General features: G+C 39.9%; 3 protein-coding genes across 3 annotated transcripts in view; 1 reads left to right on the plus strand and 2 right to left on the minus strand.

Moving 5' to 3' along the window:
- Window positions 1-2,397: 2,397 nt before the first annotated feature.
- The window catches only part of LOC125888456 (olfactory receptor 52K1-like), a 185,410-nt gene continuing 169,533 nt past the window's right edge, over window positions 2,398-18,274 (minus strand). The window contains exon 3 of the mRNA XM_049575840.1: window positions 2,398-3,390. Within this exon, the coding sequence (XP_049431797.1) occupies window positions 2,398-3,345 (948 nt within the window). The 5' untranslated portion in view covers window positions 3,346-3,390. The remainder of the gene's footprint in view (window positions 3,391-18,274) is intronic.
- LOC125888457 (olfactory receptor 1500-like) lies at window positions 11,623-12,567 on the minus strand. The gene has a single exon (XM_049575841.1). It carries the CDS (start codon window positions 12,565-12,567, stop codon window positions 11,623-11,625), a length of 945 nt encoding a protein of 314 aa, XP_049431798.1.
- LOC125888458 (olfactory receptor 142-like) lies at window positions 15,660-16,590 on the plus strand. Its single transcript, XM_049575842.1, has one exon. The coding sequence runs from the start codon at window positions 15,661-15,663 to the stop codon at window positions 16,588-16,590; it is 930 nt and encodes a 309-aa protein (XP_049431799.1). The 5' UTR covers window position 15,660.

Raw genomic sequence — 18,274 nt, forward strand, 5'->3', positions numbered from 1 at the left:
TCAGCACTTTAATACCCTCTGGCTGAGGGTCATTGGCTACAGAGTCGAGGTCTAACACCTAGTCATGCTGTCGGTGTGACGGACTGAAAATCCCAGAGTGCAGCAGCAGCACACAGCCAAACTTACAAGTCGAATTCTTTAAATAAATGTAAAGTTTCTTGGAAATTTCCTTTTAAACAGAGAATCCAGACATTTATTTATTTTTTTGCAAGACATAAGGGCAGCAATTCAGACGACAAAGAGGGTGAGCAATGCTCTTAAAAATGCTTTTTGGCCCTCACCCCATAAAATGACATCACACAAGGGAGTCAGTTTCTCTGACTCTGCTGTGTACGGTACTAAGTGATAGTGAGTGTGAGCCATTGTAGTTTAGCACCATATCCTCATATAGCTGTTCATATGAACGAATTAGGGCCCCACGTTTCGCACTTAATGTAAAGTCACATACTAAACGTAAAGGTTTAGGGAGAAAGATGGTGATGACGAACCTTAAAATAACTCAGAGTTCACTTGGTTTCACAGGACATGACCACAGGTCTCCTGGGGGAAAGTCCTGTGTTCGTTGACCCATCCACCACTCCAACTTTCTTTACTTCCATGAGCACAGTGGTCATCTGACTGCAGCCTACCTGATTAGGTAGGTCATATACGAATTCTGGTGCATTACTTCTCATAGTATATGTAAGAACAGTGTATGAGAACAGTCTGGCTTTCGTGAATCAGACTTTTTTCACTAGTTGTACATTGCACTCTAGTATTTCAGCATTTCACGACACAAACTCCACCCTGTCAGGACTTGAAGTCCACAGTTTGTAGGGAAAGAAACGACACTAGCCTTCGTGCCGGGATGTGTTAGGTGCAGCGGAAGAGACAAGACTTCACTGCTGTATCAAAAAACTGCCCTTAGTTCAGACAGTAGGATTGTGTTTTCTGTCCCTCCTTCTTTGGTTGGTGAGCAGCTGGAGCTTCTATGCCCGTCCCCCACTTCTTCCCACCTCTGCTTTATGAAGCATTAAACAACAGCTCTCTGAACGTGGCTCAAACAGACACAAAGTTTACTAGCTAACTTTCCAAGTAAAGCAGAACAAAGCCGAGTTAGTGTCAAATTGTTAACTCTGTAAGGAGACACAGTGCAATTAAATTCCTCTGATCTGCACCATTGGCATACGGCACAGCAATGACAGCACTGGAACCAAAACTCATCTAAACCAGACTCATCAAAAGAGATAAAGTCTGCCGACTAAGAAGCATCACAACAATCAACTCTCCCTCCATTAATGGACTGGTAATGTAACAACTGGGCTCAGCTTTGGTTCAGCAGTGCAAGCTAAATAGGATTGTTAGATTTTGTCAATGTATGTGCTGATTAAATGTTTTCCAATGAGTTTCTTGTTGTGATCTCTTTGTACTCAGGTCATTGGTTATCTGGCTTTGCCAAAGCTAAGTTGATGTTAGTTAGCCAACGCTTCACACAGACAGTCTTACATGCCACTAAACATGTACAGCACAGATCACAAATATACATACCAATTTGGCTTTTACACCCAGCTACACATGTAGAGAGGGAGCCTATAGTTTCCACTCTCACATGCTCTATTCTGAATGATCTCATGTGGTGAGGAAGAACCCTCCCTGCTTTGATTTGGACATCTTTGTAGTTGTCTCTGGTCAGCCATTTGGCCTTAGTTAATGGCATGTAGCTGTAGGTCCTCATCAGGATGAGGAAATCAACTCACCAGTCTGTAAACTTTCCTAGTGCTGACTTCTAGCTGCTAGCTAGCCAAGTCCATGTTTCCAAATGTAAACGTCAATAAACACTGAGAAAAAGATGTAGATTAGCACCAGCTGAACTAACATCCTGCCAGCCACTGTACAGGGGTTAATCAGGAATTGTAATATCCTTTGATTGACTGAAACTTGGCTAAATCCTGTACAGCTCTGTTCAACCAGGTGGCTTCCTTTCTATATGCAGATCCGACGAAGCAGAAGACTCTGATGAGAGATGGAGAGGAGGAGTGAGTTTTATGCCGTATAAGGAGTGGTGTGTTGGCGGGAATGTGAGATGCTGTCCTGTTTCTGCCATGGATAACCATCATAATATTTCACAGTGTGGAGATCACTGCGGAGCAGCACTGCCGTGTTCAGTGGAAATGACCATGCACATCATCTTGTTGAGTTTGAGATTTGTGGACAGTTAAATTAGTCCACAACCAGAAACCATGCAGAATCCTGGAGAATAAGGCAGCAGATAACAATGTAAGAAAACATAAAAAAGAACTAAATCACAGTGCACAAGTCAAAGGATGTTATTTTATTGGAATTGTACCTTGTATTAATTCCATGTGACAAAGATATGATGATATGATACATTTTACATTACAGATTTTTAATCATTCCTTAAGAATGGGGAACAGTCTGGACAAAGCGACAGCACATCAGGGTCTTCAGGATGTGCTGTCGGATCTCTGCAGTTCTGATGCCGTAGATGATCGGGTTGAAACAGCTCGGGAACAACACGTACATGGTACTAAAGAAAACCCGAATGGCGGCAGGAAGTCCATTTCTGATTCGATATGACAAGAAAGCAACAAGTGCGATGGTAAGGCTGACGGTGATGACCACGATGTGGGTGATGCAGGTGTGAAGTGCTTTGACCCCAGACCTGTTGGACTTGAGCACAGAGCTGAATATGACCACATAGGAAGCAGCGATAAAGATGAAGTCGGCCACAGGGTTGAGAAATATGGTCAGTAAACCAGCCAGGTTGTTGATGGCGGTGCTTCCACAGGCCAGCTCCACTAAGGCCATGTGCTCACAGAAACAGTGGTTCATTACATTTGAAGCGCAAAATGACAACGATCCTGCCAGACACACAAACAGTGTGACCAAAAAGACATTTCTGACCACAAGCGGGATGATAAACTTGAGGAATCGTGGTAGCGCCATGCATTCATGATAGTAGAGAGGCGTACAGATGGCAAAGTAGCGGTCCAGTGCCATCCACACCAACAATGTGGACTGAAAAGATGCAACAAAGTGAATGAAGAGCATCTGAACCAGGCAGCCAATCAGAGAGATTCCCCTCCAGTCAAACAGGAAGCTCAGCAGCATGTTGGGGACGATGACCAGTGGGACGCTCAGGTCCACACATGCCATGCCGGCAATGAGGATGTACATTGGCGAGTGGAGGCTTCTCTGTGAAATGATGACGTACAGCAGCATGGAGTTGGCCGACAGCGCCACAACAAACATGATGAAGAATGGGATGAAGAGGACGGGCCTCAGAACTCCAAGTTCATTGAAGCCATCAAGGACGAAATGTGTGTGTAAAGAGACGTTCTCCATCCTCCCCTCCTCATTACTCCTTGTTCAGGGTTTTAGTTGGATTACCTGGAATCAGAGAAACATTTCTCAAAGTTCTGTTACCTCTTCAAAGACACAGTCTGTAATCTGAATATAAACAAAATACACATTCAAACATTAACATGTCCAGGGGTGTATTCCAGAAAGCGGGTTCAGTAAAAACTCTGAGTTAGTTAACCCTGAGACAAGGGATACTCTGAGTTAGTTGTCAGTTTGGTAAAGCTGTTACACTAAAGTGTTTATTGCACATAATGTGTCATCTTAGTTTGAACTGTAAAAATCGGTAAGAAGCTTCTGACACATCGGATCAATTCATAATTCTCTTCATCACTAATGATGTGATTGGCCGCACTAATGGAACATTATTCCTATAATACTGGACATCATATGTTAACAGGCTATTCTGAGTGAGCAGGATGGTGGCGCAGTTGCAGCATATGAATGTGAGGTTTTGTTAAATAGATTGCGTTTATAGTCTGAATATGTTTTAGAAGCATTTCATTTAAATGTTGACATTTATTATATCTGTTGTAGTAGCCAAAGGCTCTACTGTATCCTGTTCCTCAATTACAAATCATCAACCACATTATATCCTGGACCTGGTTATAATTATGTCTTTGATTTATATGTTTTTTAAAACTTTTACCATTTTTACCATCTTTAGTTTTGTACCCGTCAAATTAAATTAATTAATTAAAGCTGAACTTAAAGATTTAAGATATAATGTAGCCTGAAGCCTAAATGATGAATTAATGGACACGGAATCTAACTTTATTGTTCTTATTTATCGACACTTTTTTGCCTTCTGACTCAGTTTAAAAAGAAAAAAAAAAGATAAATGTGCACAGTCTGTATATCTGCTGACAAATATATGTCACATTCATCATAATTCTGCCAAGCCCCAGCAATGGAGCTTGCGATCCCAGTTATTAATATCACTATGTGGTCTGGATTAAAATGGAGGCTCTGCCTTTTATTGACCCACTGCCATGTTGAATCTTAGAATCGGAGCTCCACTGATGATAGCTTTTCTTTTTCACCGTGCACAAGCTTAACTCAGAGTCACCATACTCAGAGTTGACCAAACTGACCAAGATCAGCTGTTATGAAACTGAAAACTCAGTTTTCCATCTCAGGGTTCAGGATTAGACTCAGAGTTTATTAAACCTGCTTCCTGGAGTGGACCTGAGCTCTGTGACGACACCTGTGCTTTTCGTGTCCAGCCAACATAAATAACATGTAACTTTCAGTTGATCGACACTGACGTGACAATTTTCCTGAATGTGTCTCACACACAGCTGAAGCCACAGATTCACCTGCAGCTCCCTAACAAGCTTCACTGACTACATTTGCATGCAAAAATTGTTTTGTTGCCCTTATTCTGAAAAAGGTAACATTCCTACTTAACTGTAAAGCTGTGTAAGTGAATATTCCACTAATATTCCTGTTTGTATGCAGCTGTACATACTCTGATTAACATGTCCTAAAATGTTGTTTGTCACATCAAACTATAGTAAAGTGGAACAGCTGAAGCCGCTTGTGTCATTTTGCTTCTTTGTATCAAAATAGGATTTTTTCAGTTTTCCACAGGTGGTGAACTTGTTGGACTGTGTGAATGCAGCCTCCGACTCTCTCCTCCAAAAGGTCGGCGCTTTGATATGTGCACATACCCAGAAACCTGCTGCTATCCAAGTCTTTCATCATGTTTAAAAATAGGTGCATTTGTTTTTCCAGTCAGATATGTGGGCTTTTCTTCCGACCATGCATTTCTTCACCAGCCTGAAAAACTGTTGATGAGTTAGTTTGTGATTTAGGGCTGACAGGAAACAGACAAGAGGCTGTGTGTCACAGTAAAAACACCACCCGAGAAACATATTCTGAATTCATTATACAGTAAAGATGTCCAAAGAACACTGTAAAAGCCTGAATAATATCAGCATATGTTGCATGTCTTAATTGGAAAATGCTACATTCTAAATAAATCCTAATTTAGAATCTCTAAGCAGAATATTTCTTTTTACAAGACCCGTATCAAATCCAGAAAATTATTCAGAATAATAGCAGTAATATTAGTGTGCATGTAGACATAGTCAGTGACTGTTGTTAATTTTGCTACTGCCAACACTAACACTATCATGTAAAATGAACAACAGTCTGTATTCCTTGACTGAGCATTGATATTGTCTTTACAGAGTAGACAGCTGGACCAGTCCTAGAATTACAATGTTGAGTAAAGAAATACATTTAAATACATAATCACATAATGGTGACTTTTTATTTATAATGTTTTGTGTCATTATGTGAATAGAACTGTAACATGTTAGCAGGCACATAGCCAAGTGACCTTTTCAAGGTCTGGTTTTTGTTTAGGAAATCACATTGCATTCTTTCACTCACAATCATTTTGTGTTTTACTGCGTCAAAAAAAATAAAATAAAAAATATTTAAAAGGTTTAAAACAATCGCTGTAATGGGTATAAATCTGTCCCATTTCAATACAGATGATGTTATCTCAGTCATAGTCAGCCTTTCCTGATTTGACTTGCTTGTTTTTAAGGTCATGTTTTGAAGATTTTTTTTCACTCGCTATAATGAAATCTTTTGTGTTGCATTGATGACCTGCTGATTTTTAATGTTTGGATCATGGATTTTATATCTAAACTTCCTCCTCACCATCCTTGCAGCTCAGCTGCCTATAATGTGACCAACAATTTTTTTTAACAAAAGCCTTTGCAACTTTTATTTGGCCCAAAGCTTAGCTGAAACAATAAGGTTACTACTCTTTAAACAATTCAGCATTAGCTGTAGTTCTGCAGTTTTAATTAGCAAAAGCACAGAGCGAGGCACGGCTGTGACACCTGCCAAAATTCTGGATGTATTCAGCAGAAAAACCAGCAGGTCTGCGATATCATAAGACCCAAACTCATAAGGATTATCTTGTCATTTAAGGTCTGTCAGTACCTTTTGGTGATGCTGCCTGATCCTGTTTTTGGGCCCATGCTCTGTGTTCTCTGACTCACAGTCTTCACTTTTACAAACACCCTTCCTAAAACTCTTTAAATTATTACTATTTACCAAACACTCACTTTGTGTTTCTCCATATTGTGATCGTATTCAAGGTCCATCTGTCTATTTTGTAGGTTAAATCCTTTAACAGGAAAAAAGGTTGAGTGTTTCCTGATCCTAATCTGGGGTCCAAGGACAGAGGGCGCTAAATGTTGTTCTGTTTGTGAGGATGTCTGAGAAAAAAATGATTTTCATTCACATAAATTAGACTGTTTGTTGAAAAAACACTTCTAACAGAAACACCGCAACATTTACCACATTTCTTCACATTGCTTCACATTCAAGTGTCATCTGGCTTCATGGGAGCTTTGAAAGGACTCAACAGCAAATATATGAAAAGGCAACAACATAAAAAGCTGGCTCATCTCTCCTCAGGCTGCTGGGTTTCACATTTAAGAGAAAACTGAAAAATACTGTAAACAGAACAACAATAATTAAAAGATTCAGCCAGTAGAGTCAGATCATTTCACTTTTCAAAAACATCTACAGTAAGGCACATCAAATCACGAGAGTCAAAATATATGCCGATATAGCAAAAGTCTGAAATAATCTGAGGTGAAATTATCTCACCAATGTTTCTCTTCTTTGAAGAAAATTAGATTGAAGGACTCAGACATGGTGAGATGCTGACAGTTAAGCCCTGTACAAAAAGAGATCAACAGGTTTTACTTGTTCTGGTTGTTTGGGAGTTCATCAGTAAATCTGTCCCGTCTGTAGGCTAAAGATGTCAACCGCTGACTCCTCCGTCCACCTCTTTCCTACTGAACCACTGACTCAGCACTTTAATACCCTCTGTCCGAGGCTGCTATTGGCTGCAGAGACAAAGTCAGACTGAATGTGTCAGAAAGTGTCAGTGTCTTGCAGTCTCACTAAGAAACTAAGTATGGAAAACTTTATCAATTCTAAAGCACATGGAAACAATTTAAAAAGTTACTCCCAGTAAGGTAAGAAGGACTGAACCATCATCATCCTCACTGTGACCTCGTCACATGTCCACGTTTGGTCATGGACTTTCCACGTCCACATATGGCGTCCAAGGTACCCTGGGTGTGTTGGTTGTTGACGTTCTGGGACGCCGTGTCAACTTCAGCCTGTTACATGCATTGTCTGTTTTCAAAATACACCTCTGTTTTCACAGGAAATGTACAATTTGATACAGTCTCTTTCAAAATAAAAGCACTACGTCGGTACAACACTGCAAATTGATGTCTTTTTTTCTTCAGCAACACACAGACGTGGTTACGTTTAGCCAACACACAGACGTGGTTACGTTTAGCCGACACACAGACGTGGTTACGTTTAGCTGACACACAGACGTGGTTACGTTTAGCCAACACACACACGTGGTTACGTTTAGCTGACACACACACACACGTGGTTACGTTTAGCTGACACACAGACGTGGTTACGTTTAGCCGACACACAGACGTGGTTATGTTTAGCTGACACACACACACGTGGTTACGTTTAGCTGACACACACACACGTGGTTACGTTTAGCTGACACACACACACACGTGGTTACGTTTAGCTGACACACAGACGTGGTTACGTTTAGCCAACACACAGACGTGGTTACGTTTAGCTGACACACAGACGTGGTTACGTTTAGGAAAAAAGAACAGGGTTTGGCTTTACAATCTTACAGGAAGAGAACACCATGAATGTGTGAATGTAATACCTCAAGAACACCTTAAGGGCACTCCTCAAGTTTGGCACAAATGTAAACTTGGCCTTAAGAATGAACTGAATAGAATTTGGTGGTTAAAGGACAGGGTCACTGTGACCTTGTGTACATCTCATTCTATGAATGCAATATCTCAAGAGGGCCTTGAGGGAATTCCTGAAATATGGCATGAATTTGTAGAAAACCAAGAAAATAAAAGACAATTTGTAGCAGGGCCAATTGCTCTGAGACAACAAGGGAGGCTGAACTTCCCCTAAACTTTCATAGAAGAAATGGTCAAATATGCACTATTGAATTTACATTAAAATAAGAATCTACATTGCATTAAACGTGCGCTAGGATGCGTTTCATGATGACTATGATGTTCATACATCAGCTTTTTATCACCAGTTTTCAAACGCGACCTCCCTGTCATACATTCTTGTGTCAGCACAGTGGACGCGGAGCCTCCAAGCATTCCTGTGAGACAGCGCTGAGCAGGTTTTTTTGCAGCAAAGCGAGATGCTCATTGGATAAATGCAACAAAATCGTCACTTCCAGGGAGGCTCAGCTTCCCTGGGACCTACTGGAGCGGCAGGCGGGCGAGGACACTCAGTGTCTGCATGCTGATTGGAGGAATTGTCTAAAAGGCTAAACCCCTTTGTGACTGACAGCGCTTTGTAAATACACACACTTTGATATTAGAACTCAAGTAAATCAGGAAAGGCTGTCAGATAAAAGTATGCTTTAAGAAGGGACTTAAAAGATATCAGTGACTCAGCCGACCTACTTCTTCTTCTTCTTCTTCTGATATTTAAATTCAGTTGGCAAACAGCTTTTAGGTGCATTACTACCACCTTCTGAAATGGAGTGTGGATCGGAGCGGCCTCATGCCTACATTATATTATTCTGCTTATCCCTGTGCTCTCCAAAAATGTAAATATTGCCCTATAACCTACATGCCCTGAGTTCAACTGTAGCATTTCCTTTAGTTCCAGTTTGATGCGTCTTTCCTGCCAATACTTTGGACAATTCATTATAACATGCTCGACTGTCTCCTGCATGTTACAATATTCAAACATGCCTGTTTCATTTTTACCAATTAACCTAAGTGCGCTATTCAGACCAGTGTGTCTAAATCTCATCATTGAAATTATATATTCCTCTTTTTTAGTTGTGCTAGTTTCTCTCATTTCTTCTGCTTTATTTTGGGTACTGTAGTAATGGACTCGGCTGACCTGATTTCCTTGTGCAGATCAATCCAGAGCCTCGAGGCCTGACTGCAAACACCCTGTCCTCTTTAGTTCTCAGCCGGGCCTCTGAAAAAGACAGAGGACCTCTGCTCCCGAGAATCTCAGAGTACGTACCAACATGTACAGAATTAAGAGGTCTGAGATATAGTTGGGAGAGAGAAAATGAAGAGCCTTAAAAGTAACTTGTGAACATATTTGTACTTATTTTCCTTTATTTCAATAAAGGGTTAAAATATCTGCAGCTCATTCAGCAGGAGGCTCTCGTGTCTTCTGTGTCTCTGCATCAAAAACCAAATTTTTTTGGAAATATCTGAACTCAGGAAGCTCAGAAATCAACAGTTTACAGGAAACAAGGACCTGAACCACAGCGCTAACACATGACGTCGACCTGTTCAAGGTCAGTGAAGGTCATAGATGGATTCATTGTCCTTGTTTGTGTGATGTATGGTGGACAGAGAGTGGGCAGTGGGGACTCTGGTGTGTGATTTCATCATGTTTACTGTTTCATCTGACGGTAATGAGCCCGGGAGGAGAAACAACACCAGACCCCAGAGGCATCTGTGGACACTTGGACACTCTGGAGGCTCTAAGCAGCTCCATAACAGGCCAATTAGCACACTGTGCATCATGGGAAATCATGGGAGGAGACTGCTGTAACCATGGTTACTGCTGAACACACAGCTGCTTCAGGCCTTAGCTCTGGGTGTTTATGCTCCTGTGTAGTGACCAGAGGAAAAAGTAATGTTTTATTTTATTATCTGTTCCTGTGGCAGCCGTCACACTGATGTGTAATTGGCAGATTAAAAAGATGAGAAAGTGAAAGAAGTAAGGAGGAAAACTTACAACAGTTTACAGTTCTTTTTTATGTTTTGTCCAAATAAGCACAGCTACAGTTTACTTCTGTCCCCACTGATCATTTTCCAAATCATCACCAATTTTTAGATTGATGTCCACCCTCCAAATAGCCACTGGTTCTAATTAATTTATAAAACATTTCATCTTGCCAATAAATTATCAATCACATTAAACATTTGTCACCTTTATGTTTAGTCAGAATTATAATATTACAAGGTGAAGCAGGAGAAAAACAGGAGCGGATTGGAAAATGTCTCCCTACTGTCAAACATCTGATCTTCAGGCCCTCTAAAGGTCTGGGTCACTTTACCTGGTTAATCAGCCCTAATGTCTGTGAGTTAACTATGACTGATGAGAAAAGCAGTGAATGCAGTGAGCTGTTGATTTACCACCCCTCCTGCCTACTCCACTTGGACTTTTTACCGCCTTAACTTTCGTCCTTGTCCTGCTGCGTTTCCCCTTGAGGCCGCCACGCATCATTAAACTATAACAACAACTGGCTGCGTATCATGCCAGTGTTAAAGGATGCCTTTTTTGTTGGTTTATGACGCTGCAAGTCACTGCCCAAACAGCGGTTTTTGACGACTTCAGAGTGAGACCTGGATCTGATATCTGTCTTTCACTTTGCATGGTAGAGTCTGAACTGTCATTGGTTGCATTCCCAAAATGCTGTATATTGGCGCTTGGGCAGTAACTTCCGTGTCAGACACTGACGAAAAAAGCCGTCCTTTCATGTCAGTATGACACGCGGCCGGGCACCATCAGGGTGTGAATTATATTTACTCAGTCTCTTCTCAAGGCAGCTGGTCTGTAATGATGGTGCCCACCAATTTTTTTTTTGTTCTGTTTTTTTTTCAAAAGTGTTGCATTGCTATTAGTATTAATAGATTAGCAGATTAACGGATTATTTACAGTTCAGTAGATGTGTTTATTTCTTCACACTGAAAGAGAATACATTTTTATAACACAATAATAACTTCATTTGTGGAGCACTTATCTAAACAAGGTTACAGAGGGTTTCACACAGTGTATGAAAATAAAACAAGGATAACAAGAACAACAATTAGCCTAATAAAAGTAGAGATTACAATAATTAAAAACAATGTAAAGAGCGAAGGCAAATCATGTACAAAAACAGAACAAAATGAAATAAAACAAACAAGTAACGTGCTTGCAAGCCTGATTTACTCAGGCAGAGAAGTCCAGGGCCTTGGGCCTTGATGGCAACAGCCCAGCAACTAGTGAGGGCTGGCTTAAGGATCTAAGTGCATGACTTGCAGCACACAGAGTCAAATGCTCAGCTATATAACTAGGAGCCAAACCACACTGAGCTTTAAAAATTATTAAAAGAACCTTAAAATCAAATCTGAAGTTCACTGGCAACCAACAAACAGAGGCGAGATTGGGCTGATATGTGACCTACGATTTGTTCCAGTTAAAATATATCATACCTTTACATAAGACACGGATTTTAGACAGTTTCAGACCGTACATGATAGGGTTAAAGAGCGGCGGGCATGTGAGAAAGTATAATGAGAAAAAAATGCGCAACACATTGGGAACACCAGTCATATTAAACCTGCTCTGTATTATTTCAAAGCAAGCACCAAAAGAAAAGTTGAGCAGAGAGGCGAGGTGAGGTGTGCAGGTACTGACAGCTTTCTGTCTCGTCTGTTTAGAGCCAGAAAAACAAACTTTAAGGATCTTTATATACGTGTAACAGATTAAAAACAGAGGACAGAAAACTGATAAAGAAGTAACAGTGAGTCCATAAATGTTATTGATGGTTGTGTCAGAGCAAGCCAGTTTCACTACAGAGTGATTGTCACAGTACACTTTGTTAATGATGTTCCCACACAGCTGTAAAGGCACAATCAAAGTTAATGTGAAAATATTAACAAAAAATGTGAGTAACCATATCAGAGCAATAAGAACAACAACTTTTTTTGCTGTCATACGTGTGTTATATTGTAGAGGAAAACAGATGGCGAGATATCTGTCATAAGACATGACGGCTAAGTTTAAAAATTCTATGTTTCCATACGTGTACACACAGAAAATCTGCAGGAAACAAGCTGAAGCAGAGACAGTGTGAATGTCAGAGAGGATCTGAAGCAGCAGCAATGGAAACAACCCTGTACTACCATACAGTTCATTTACAAACAGGCTGCACAGAAACATGTACATAGGTTCATGTAAGCTTCTGTTCACACAGATAACCACAATCAGCAGGAGGTTGGAGCAAAGAATCAAAATATATAGAGACATGACGATCATGAAATATATGTAATGATATTTAAAATAACCAAATGTGTGAAAGTAGGCAACAAGTGCAAAATATGAACTTTGCGTCGAGTTTACCATGAGTCTCTTATTTTTCTCTTATTTAACAGTTTCACTGAGCACATGGACTATTGATCATGTTGCATTTTGCTTTAGATTCAAACATATTTAATTGATTTAAAGTCGCACTTGTTTTTCCCAGCATGCAGCGAACACCTCGAACACACATGAACAGAAGCCAGTATCATGATAAAGTTATAATCGAGTCATTATCCTGGAAAACAAATATTCCGACGGCACCATTTTCTTTTTAGTCAATATAACATTTGGTTATTTATAGTATTGTTTATGGCATTGTGTGAAACTCTGCATTTGGCTGCTGACCTGCTGTGATCGCACTGTGAGTCTGTCCCAACTGAGGTCGAACTCTCAACAAAAAAAGGCAGGCTCCGCCCCACAGCAGCAGACTGACGTCATTATCTAACCCATTAATAATCCAATTAATAATAATAATAATAATAATAATAATGATAATAAATTTTATTTATGGAGCCCTTTTCATAGTACTCAAAGACACTTCTCATTAGTTAAAAATAACAACTAATAATTATAATAATTATTATTATTTTTATTATTATGATATGTTCCAAACACAAAAAATATTTTGATTGTAGATTTCTACTCTAAATGCACCCACAAATTATTAGTATTTTTTTTTTTAAATTAGGATATTAATTACTTAACAAATGTTTTTTTTTTCCTTTCCATTCCAATGGGCGAAGATACTTAAAGCATAAATCACCCAACAGGAAAAACGACTGTAAATGGTCTCAGTAGAGTTTTTTTAAACAAACCTCCTCATTAATGTACAGAATCAATAAAATGCTATATAAGCTGATGGTGTCATTACAAAATCAATTCAGAACAGTATTTCCCTGTTTAAACATTATTTCATTTTCTGGGGACACTTGGGTCCAAAGGGCAGATATTTTTGAAAAAAATCCTGTTTAAAATCTATAAATATTTCACAGGATTTTTTTTAAATGTAAAAGTAAAATAACACCTCACGTCTACTTTACATACAGTTGAAACACAAATTTTGTACTTTAATAATATGATACATAAACTAAAATGTGTCTTGCGCTTCCTCCTTGTCTAACAGTTGACCTTGCTGGTCTGTGGAAGGCTGTGATTGGTTTATAGATATCCCATCAAATAAGTCTGTCCATTTGAGTGGAGTTAGATGACAGAAATCATAGATCTAGACATCCTAGAAAGGTTATGTCCATTGGAAGGGATGGGGGATCAGGCAGCAGGCTAAGGTGCCACTGATTCTCACTGATGTTGAACTAATGTCAGAAAACAAAGATACCATTGTACCGAGTTAGCACCAAACTGCTAACTCTGTGCGGACACACAGTGAACAGATTCCTCTGCACCACTGGAGCACAGCACAGCAAGGACTGCATCAGGAGCCACACTTCTTTCAGCTTTGCTCATCCAGCTAACAAACAGCACAACAACAATCAACTCTTCCCTCCATTCATGGACTGGTAACATAACAACGAGTCATCACATTAGCACAGTAGTACAGGCTAAGCAAGACTGTTAACTTTTGTCACCATATGTGTAACATGTTTTGATTTTAATGTTTTACTGAGTTTATTGTTGTGATCTCTTTGTAGTCAGGTTACTGGTTAGCTGGCTTTGCCAAAGCTAAGTTTTTTTAAAAGATTTTTTTTGGGTATTTTTAGCCTTTATTTGATAGGACAGACAAGCATGAAAGGAGGAGAGAGAGAGAGAGAGAGAGTGAGATGCAGCAAAGGGCCACAGGCTGGAGTTGAACCCGGGCCGCTGCGGCAACAGCCTTGTACATGGGACGCCTGCTCTATCCACTAAGCCACCAAGGCCCCTTCCCAAAGCTAAGCTGATGTTAGTTTGCTAGTGCATTGCACAGAGTCTCACACACAACTTAAAATCCTTTCTACTACCCAACACCTTTTCACAACATAGATCACATACACATATGCTGTTATTTGGCTCTCAACATATTTTCCGCTTCACAGGTTTCCATTGTTTCTTTGTCCCTGACTGACCACATGTGGTTGGACAGAACCACCCCCACTCTGAGGCCATCTTTGATCTAGCCTACACATTTGTAGTCTATGTTGTCAGCCATTTTGTCTTTGATTGTTCACACTCACACTCTCACACCCTGGCAGCAACCTTCCAATTTACAGATTTTTCCACATGTCCTCACTATCTTTCTTAATTTCTTTAAATTTGGCAGACTGGTTCACTTGGACTCAACAATGAACTGGAAAGATTTTGTTGGCCAAAGGTCAAGGTCACTGTGACCTGGTTTGCCCCATTCTCTGAAGACGATATCTTTCTCCTTCCCCTTCAGGGACTTCATTAAAATTTGGCATGGATCTCCTCTTGGACACAAGAATGAACTGATTAGATTTTGGTCAAAGGTCAAAGTGAAGGTCATTGTGACCTTGTTTCTGTCTCGTTCTCATGAATGCAATATCTGAAGTACTCTTAAAAAGAAGTTTGGCACAAACATGGCTTTTGGACTAAAAGATAAACTTATTAGATTTTGGTGGTCAAAGGTCAATGCAGATATGACCTTGCATCTGTCTTGTTCTACTGAATGTGATATTTGAATAAGGCCTTGTGAGATGTTCTTCAAATCTGACACAAACATCCAAATAAAATAAGTTGTTCAACAGAGTTCAGTGTTTTGCTGGCATTAATTAAACGTGAGTATGAATCAGTGTGCCCTTTTATAATGAGGTCACTCTGCTGCTGTGGGTGTCCTCTGTCTGGAAAAGTTTAAGAGGAGTCAAAGCAGAGTTTCAGCTCAGTGAGGAGGGACTCTCAGTATGACTGCAGCAGGTGAAGGCTCACATTGACACAACGTCACAAAAGTGTTTTCTTCTAATTTCTGACCAAAGGATTTCACTGACTCAGAAATTGAAACGATACATCTGGGGTTGGTTGATAACATTTTTCCTGTCACAATGGATCAGTTTATATGTGCTTCATGTTTAAGCTGCACATTGTGCCAAACAACCAGACTCACTGTAACTACCAGTTGAATCTACAAGATTTTAACAACTCTGTTGCTTTGTGTGCACAGTAGAGTTGTGGTGAAGCAGAAGGAGGCTCATGACTAACTCTACACAAATTTCATATTTCATGTTTGCTGCCTACTTTGACATTGGGCTGTTTAAACACTTATGTTTCATGATCGTCATGTGTCTCTACATGTTGATTATCTGTGCCAACCTCCTGCTGATTGTGGTTATCTGTGTGAACAGAAGCTTACATGAACCTATGTACATGTTTCTGTGCAGCCTGTTTGTAAATGAACTGTATGGTAGTACAGGGTTGTTTCCATTGCTGCTGCTTCAGATCCTCTCTGACATTCACACTGTCTCTGCTTCAGCTTGTTTCCTGCAGATTTTCTGTGTGTACTCTTACGGAAGTGTAGAACTTTTAAACTTAGCCATCATTTCTTATGACAGATATCTTGCTATCTGTTATCCTCTGCAGTATAACACACGGATGACAAATCATAAGGTTGTTGTGCTCATTTCTCTGAGTTGGTTATTCCCTCTTCTTGCATTTATTGTTTTGGTATCTTTAATTGTGCCTTTACAGCTGTGTGGGAACATTATTAACAAAGTGTACTGTGACTACTACTCCATCGTTAAACTGGCATGTGATGACACAACAGTCCAGAACATTTATGGGCTAACTCATGCCACTCTTGGTATCTCATGTCCTGTACTGTTAATCTGTTACACGTATATAAAGATCCTTAAAGTTTGTTTTTCTGGCTCTAAACAGACCAGACAGAAAGCTGTCAGTACCTGTACACCTCACCTCGCCTCTCTGCTCAACTTTTCTGTTGCTGCTTTCTTTGAAATAGTTCAGAGCAGGTTCAATATGACTGGTGTTCTCAATGTGTTGCGCATCTTTTTATCATTGTATTTTCTCACATGTCCTCCCCTCTTTAACCCTGTGATATACGGCCTGAATCTGTCTAAAATTCGTGTGACATGTAAAAATCTCATTTTAAATGTAGGCTGTTAGTATTAGCAGACACACAACAGATGTGCCTGTTGTCTTTAATGATGTTGTATCTTTTTATTGTTCTGTGCAGTGTGTTGCTATTATACTTTGATTATTATTTCAGCCTGTTTTGCTTTTGTGCACACAGAGACATGATGGCCACAGTAGTAATGCTAAAGCTGTACAACAGTTGTAGAAACAGTTGTGTGCACCACGTTGTGTCGATTGGATTCAAATATGTAGGAAACCTCAGGAAGAAAAACTGAGGAGGGATCCCTCTGCCTGGACGGACAGACGTGCCATAGATGCCGTGTGTACAGAACACGTCAACATAATGAATTTACAGTGATTCATATGACACAATGATACACAGAGACATCCAGAGAGACAGACGGATGCACAACAACAACAACAATAACAATAAATGTAACTGTAGAATATGTAGTAATAAAATATGAATAATATAAATAGTTAAAGACTGTATTATTTGTAAGCATTAATATGACAGTACATGTATGTAAGAATAATAATGATACATATTTGGCACAAACAGCCATTTGGACTCAAGAATAAATCTAGTGGTTTGTACCTTATTAAAAGCTCTGCAATTTTATCGAGTGCTCCAGCCTCCTTTCATTTGGGTTCAGTCATTTTTTGAAGTGGCCCACCTGATTCAGTGTCTAATAAATCGAGTAGATTTAACTCTTGCACTCCACCCCCATTCTGTAAAAATGCATAAAATGACATACCCACATTAAAATGACTGTAGCTTCTGAACCGCTCTGACTACATGCATGCATGAGGTCTTGCCAGAAAGAAAACTCCCTGAAGTTTCTTGTGAAAGTGTCAGAAACACTCTAGGTGATACAGAGACAGAGTAATGGGCCTCTGAAGTCAGTAACAAGTTGAAGATTTTGCCTAAAATAAAATAAAAAATGTGTTTCAGGATGAATAACTGTCTGTGGCTTCATCTGAGCAGGTAAATGACACTGTGGGGCTGTAGGCACACTATCAATGAACACTTGTTTCAAATTTGAAGAAGACTGCTCAAAGTATGACCATTCTACAGTGTTTTTACCATGAAAAGAGCCAGGCGGAGCTCCAAATGACAAGTCTGTCACTCTGCTTCAAAACAGTACTATCAGTGATCAAACAACACTCAGCCAGCTTCAGACATTGTACCTTATTGAAATCAGGTGTGATTATGATAGCTGATGTTGTTTATGACACAGAAACACCATAAAATATCACCAAATAAAGCCATATGAAACGTGAAAGTTATGATCCCACTTTCTAGACGGTATATCTCAGCCAACAATAGTGGTAGGAGTGAGACTCTTCCCTTTTATAAACCAGCTACGTGCCCACTAACGGCTCCACATAAGATCGTGAGTAATCCTTTAACTTTTCCCGTCAAAAAACGGCATGACATGACTTGTCACCACTCATCGTGATTTTGGACTTTGTGTGTTTAGGCTGCTCTGGTGCAAAATCCATAATAAACAAAAGAAAAACTATGTTATTTTTTAAAAGTCGAGAGCTTCCTGAATCCAGCAATACCAAACATCACATGATTTGATGACGTAGTGCACCTGTGAGATACCATTTAACAGAGGAGGGGGGGAGTGAGGACGCCGCCGTCCTGGCGGAGTTAGAGAGGTTCAGTAGTCAAAGTTCAAAGGTCACTGTGTCCTTGCATCTATAT

The sequence above is a fragment of the Epinephelus fuscoguttatus genome, linkage group LG5 (assembly GCF_011397635.1).
Source record: "Epinephelus fuscoguttatus linkage group LG5, E.fuscoguttatus.final_Chr_v1".
Taxonomy (NCBI): domain Eukaryota; kingdom Metazoa; phylum Chordata; class Actinopteri; order Perciformes; family Serranidae; genus Epinephelus; species Epinephelus fuscoguttatus.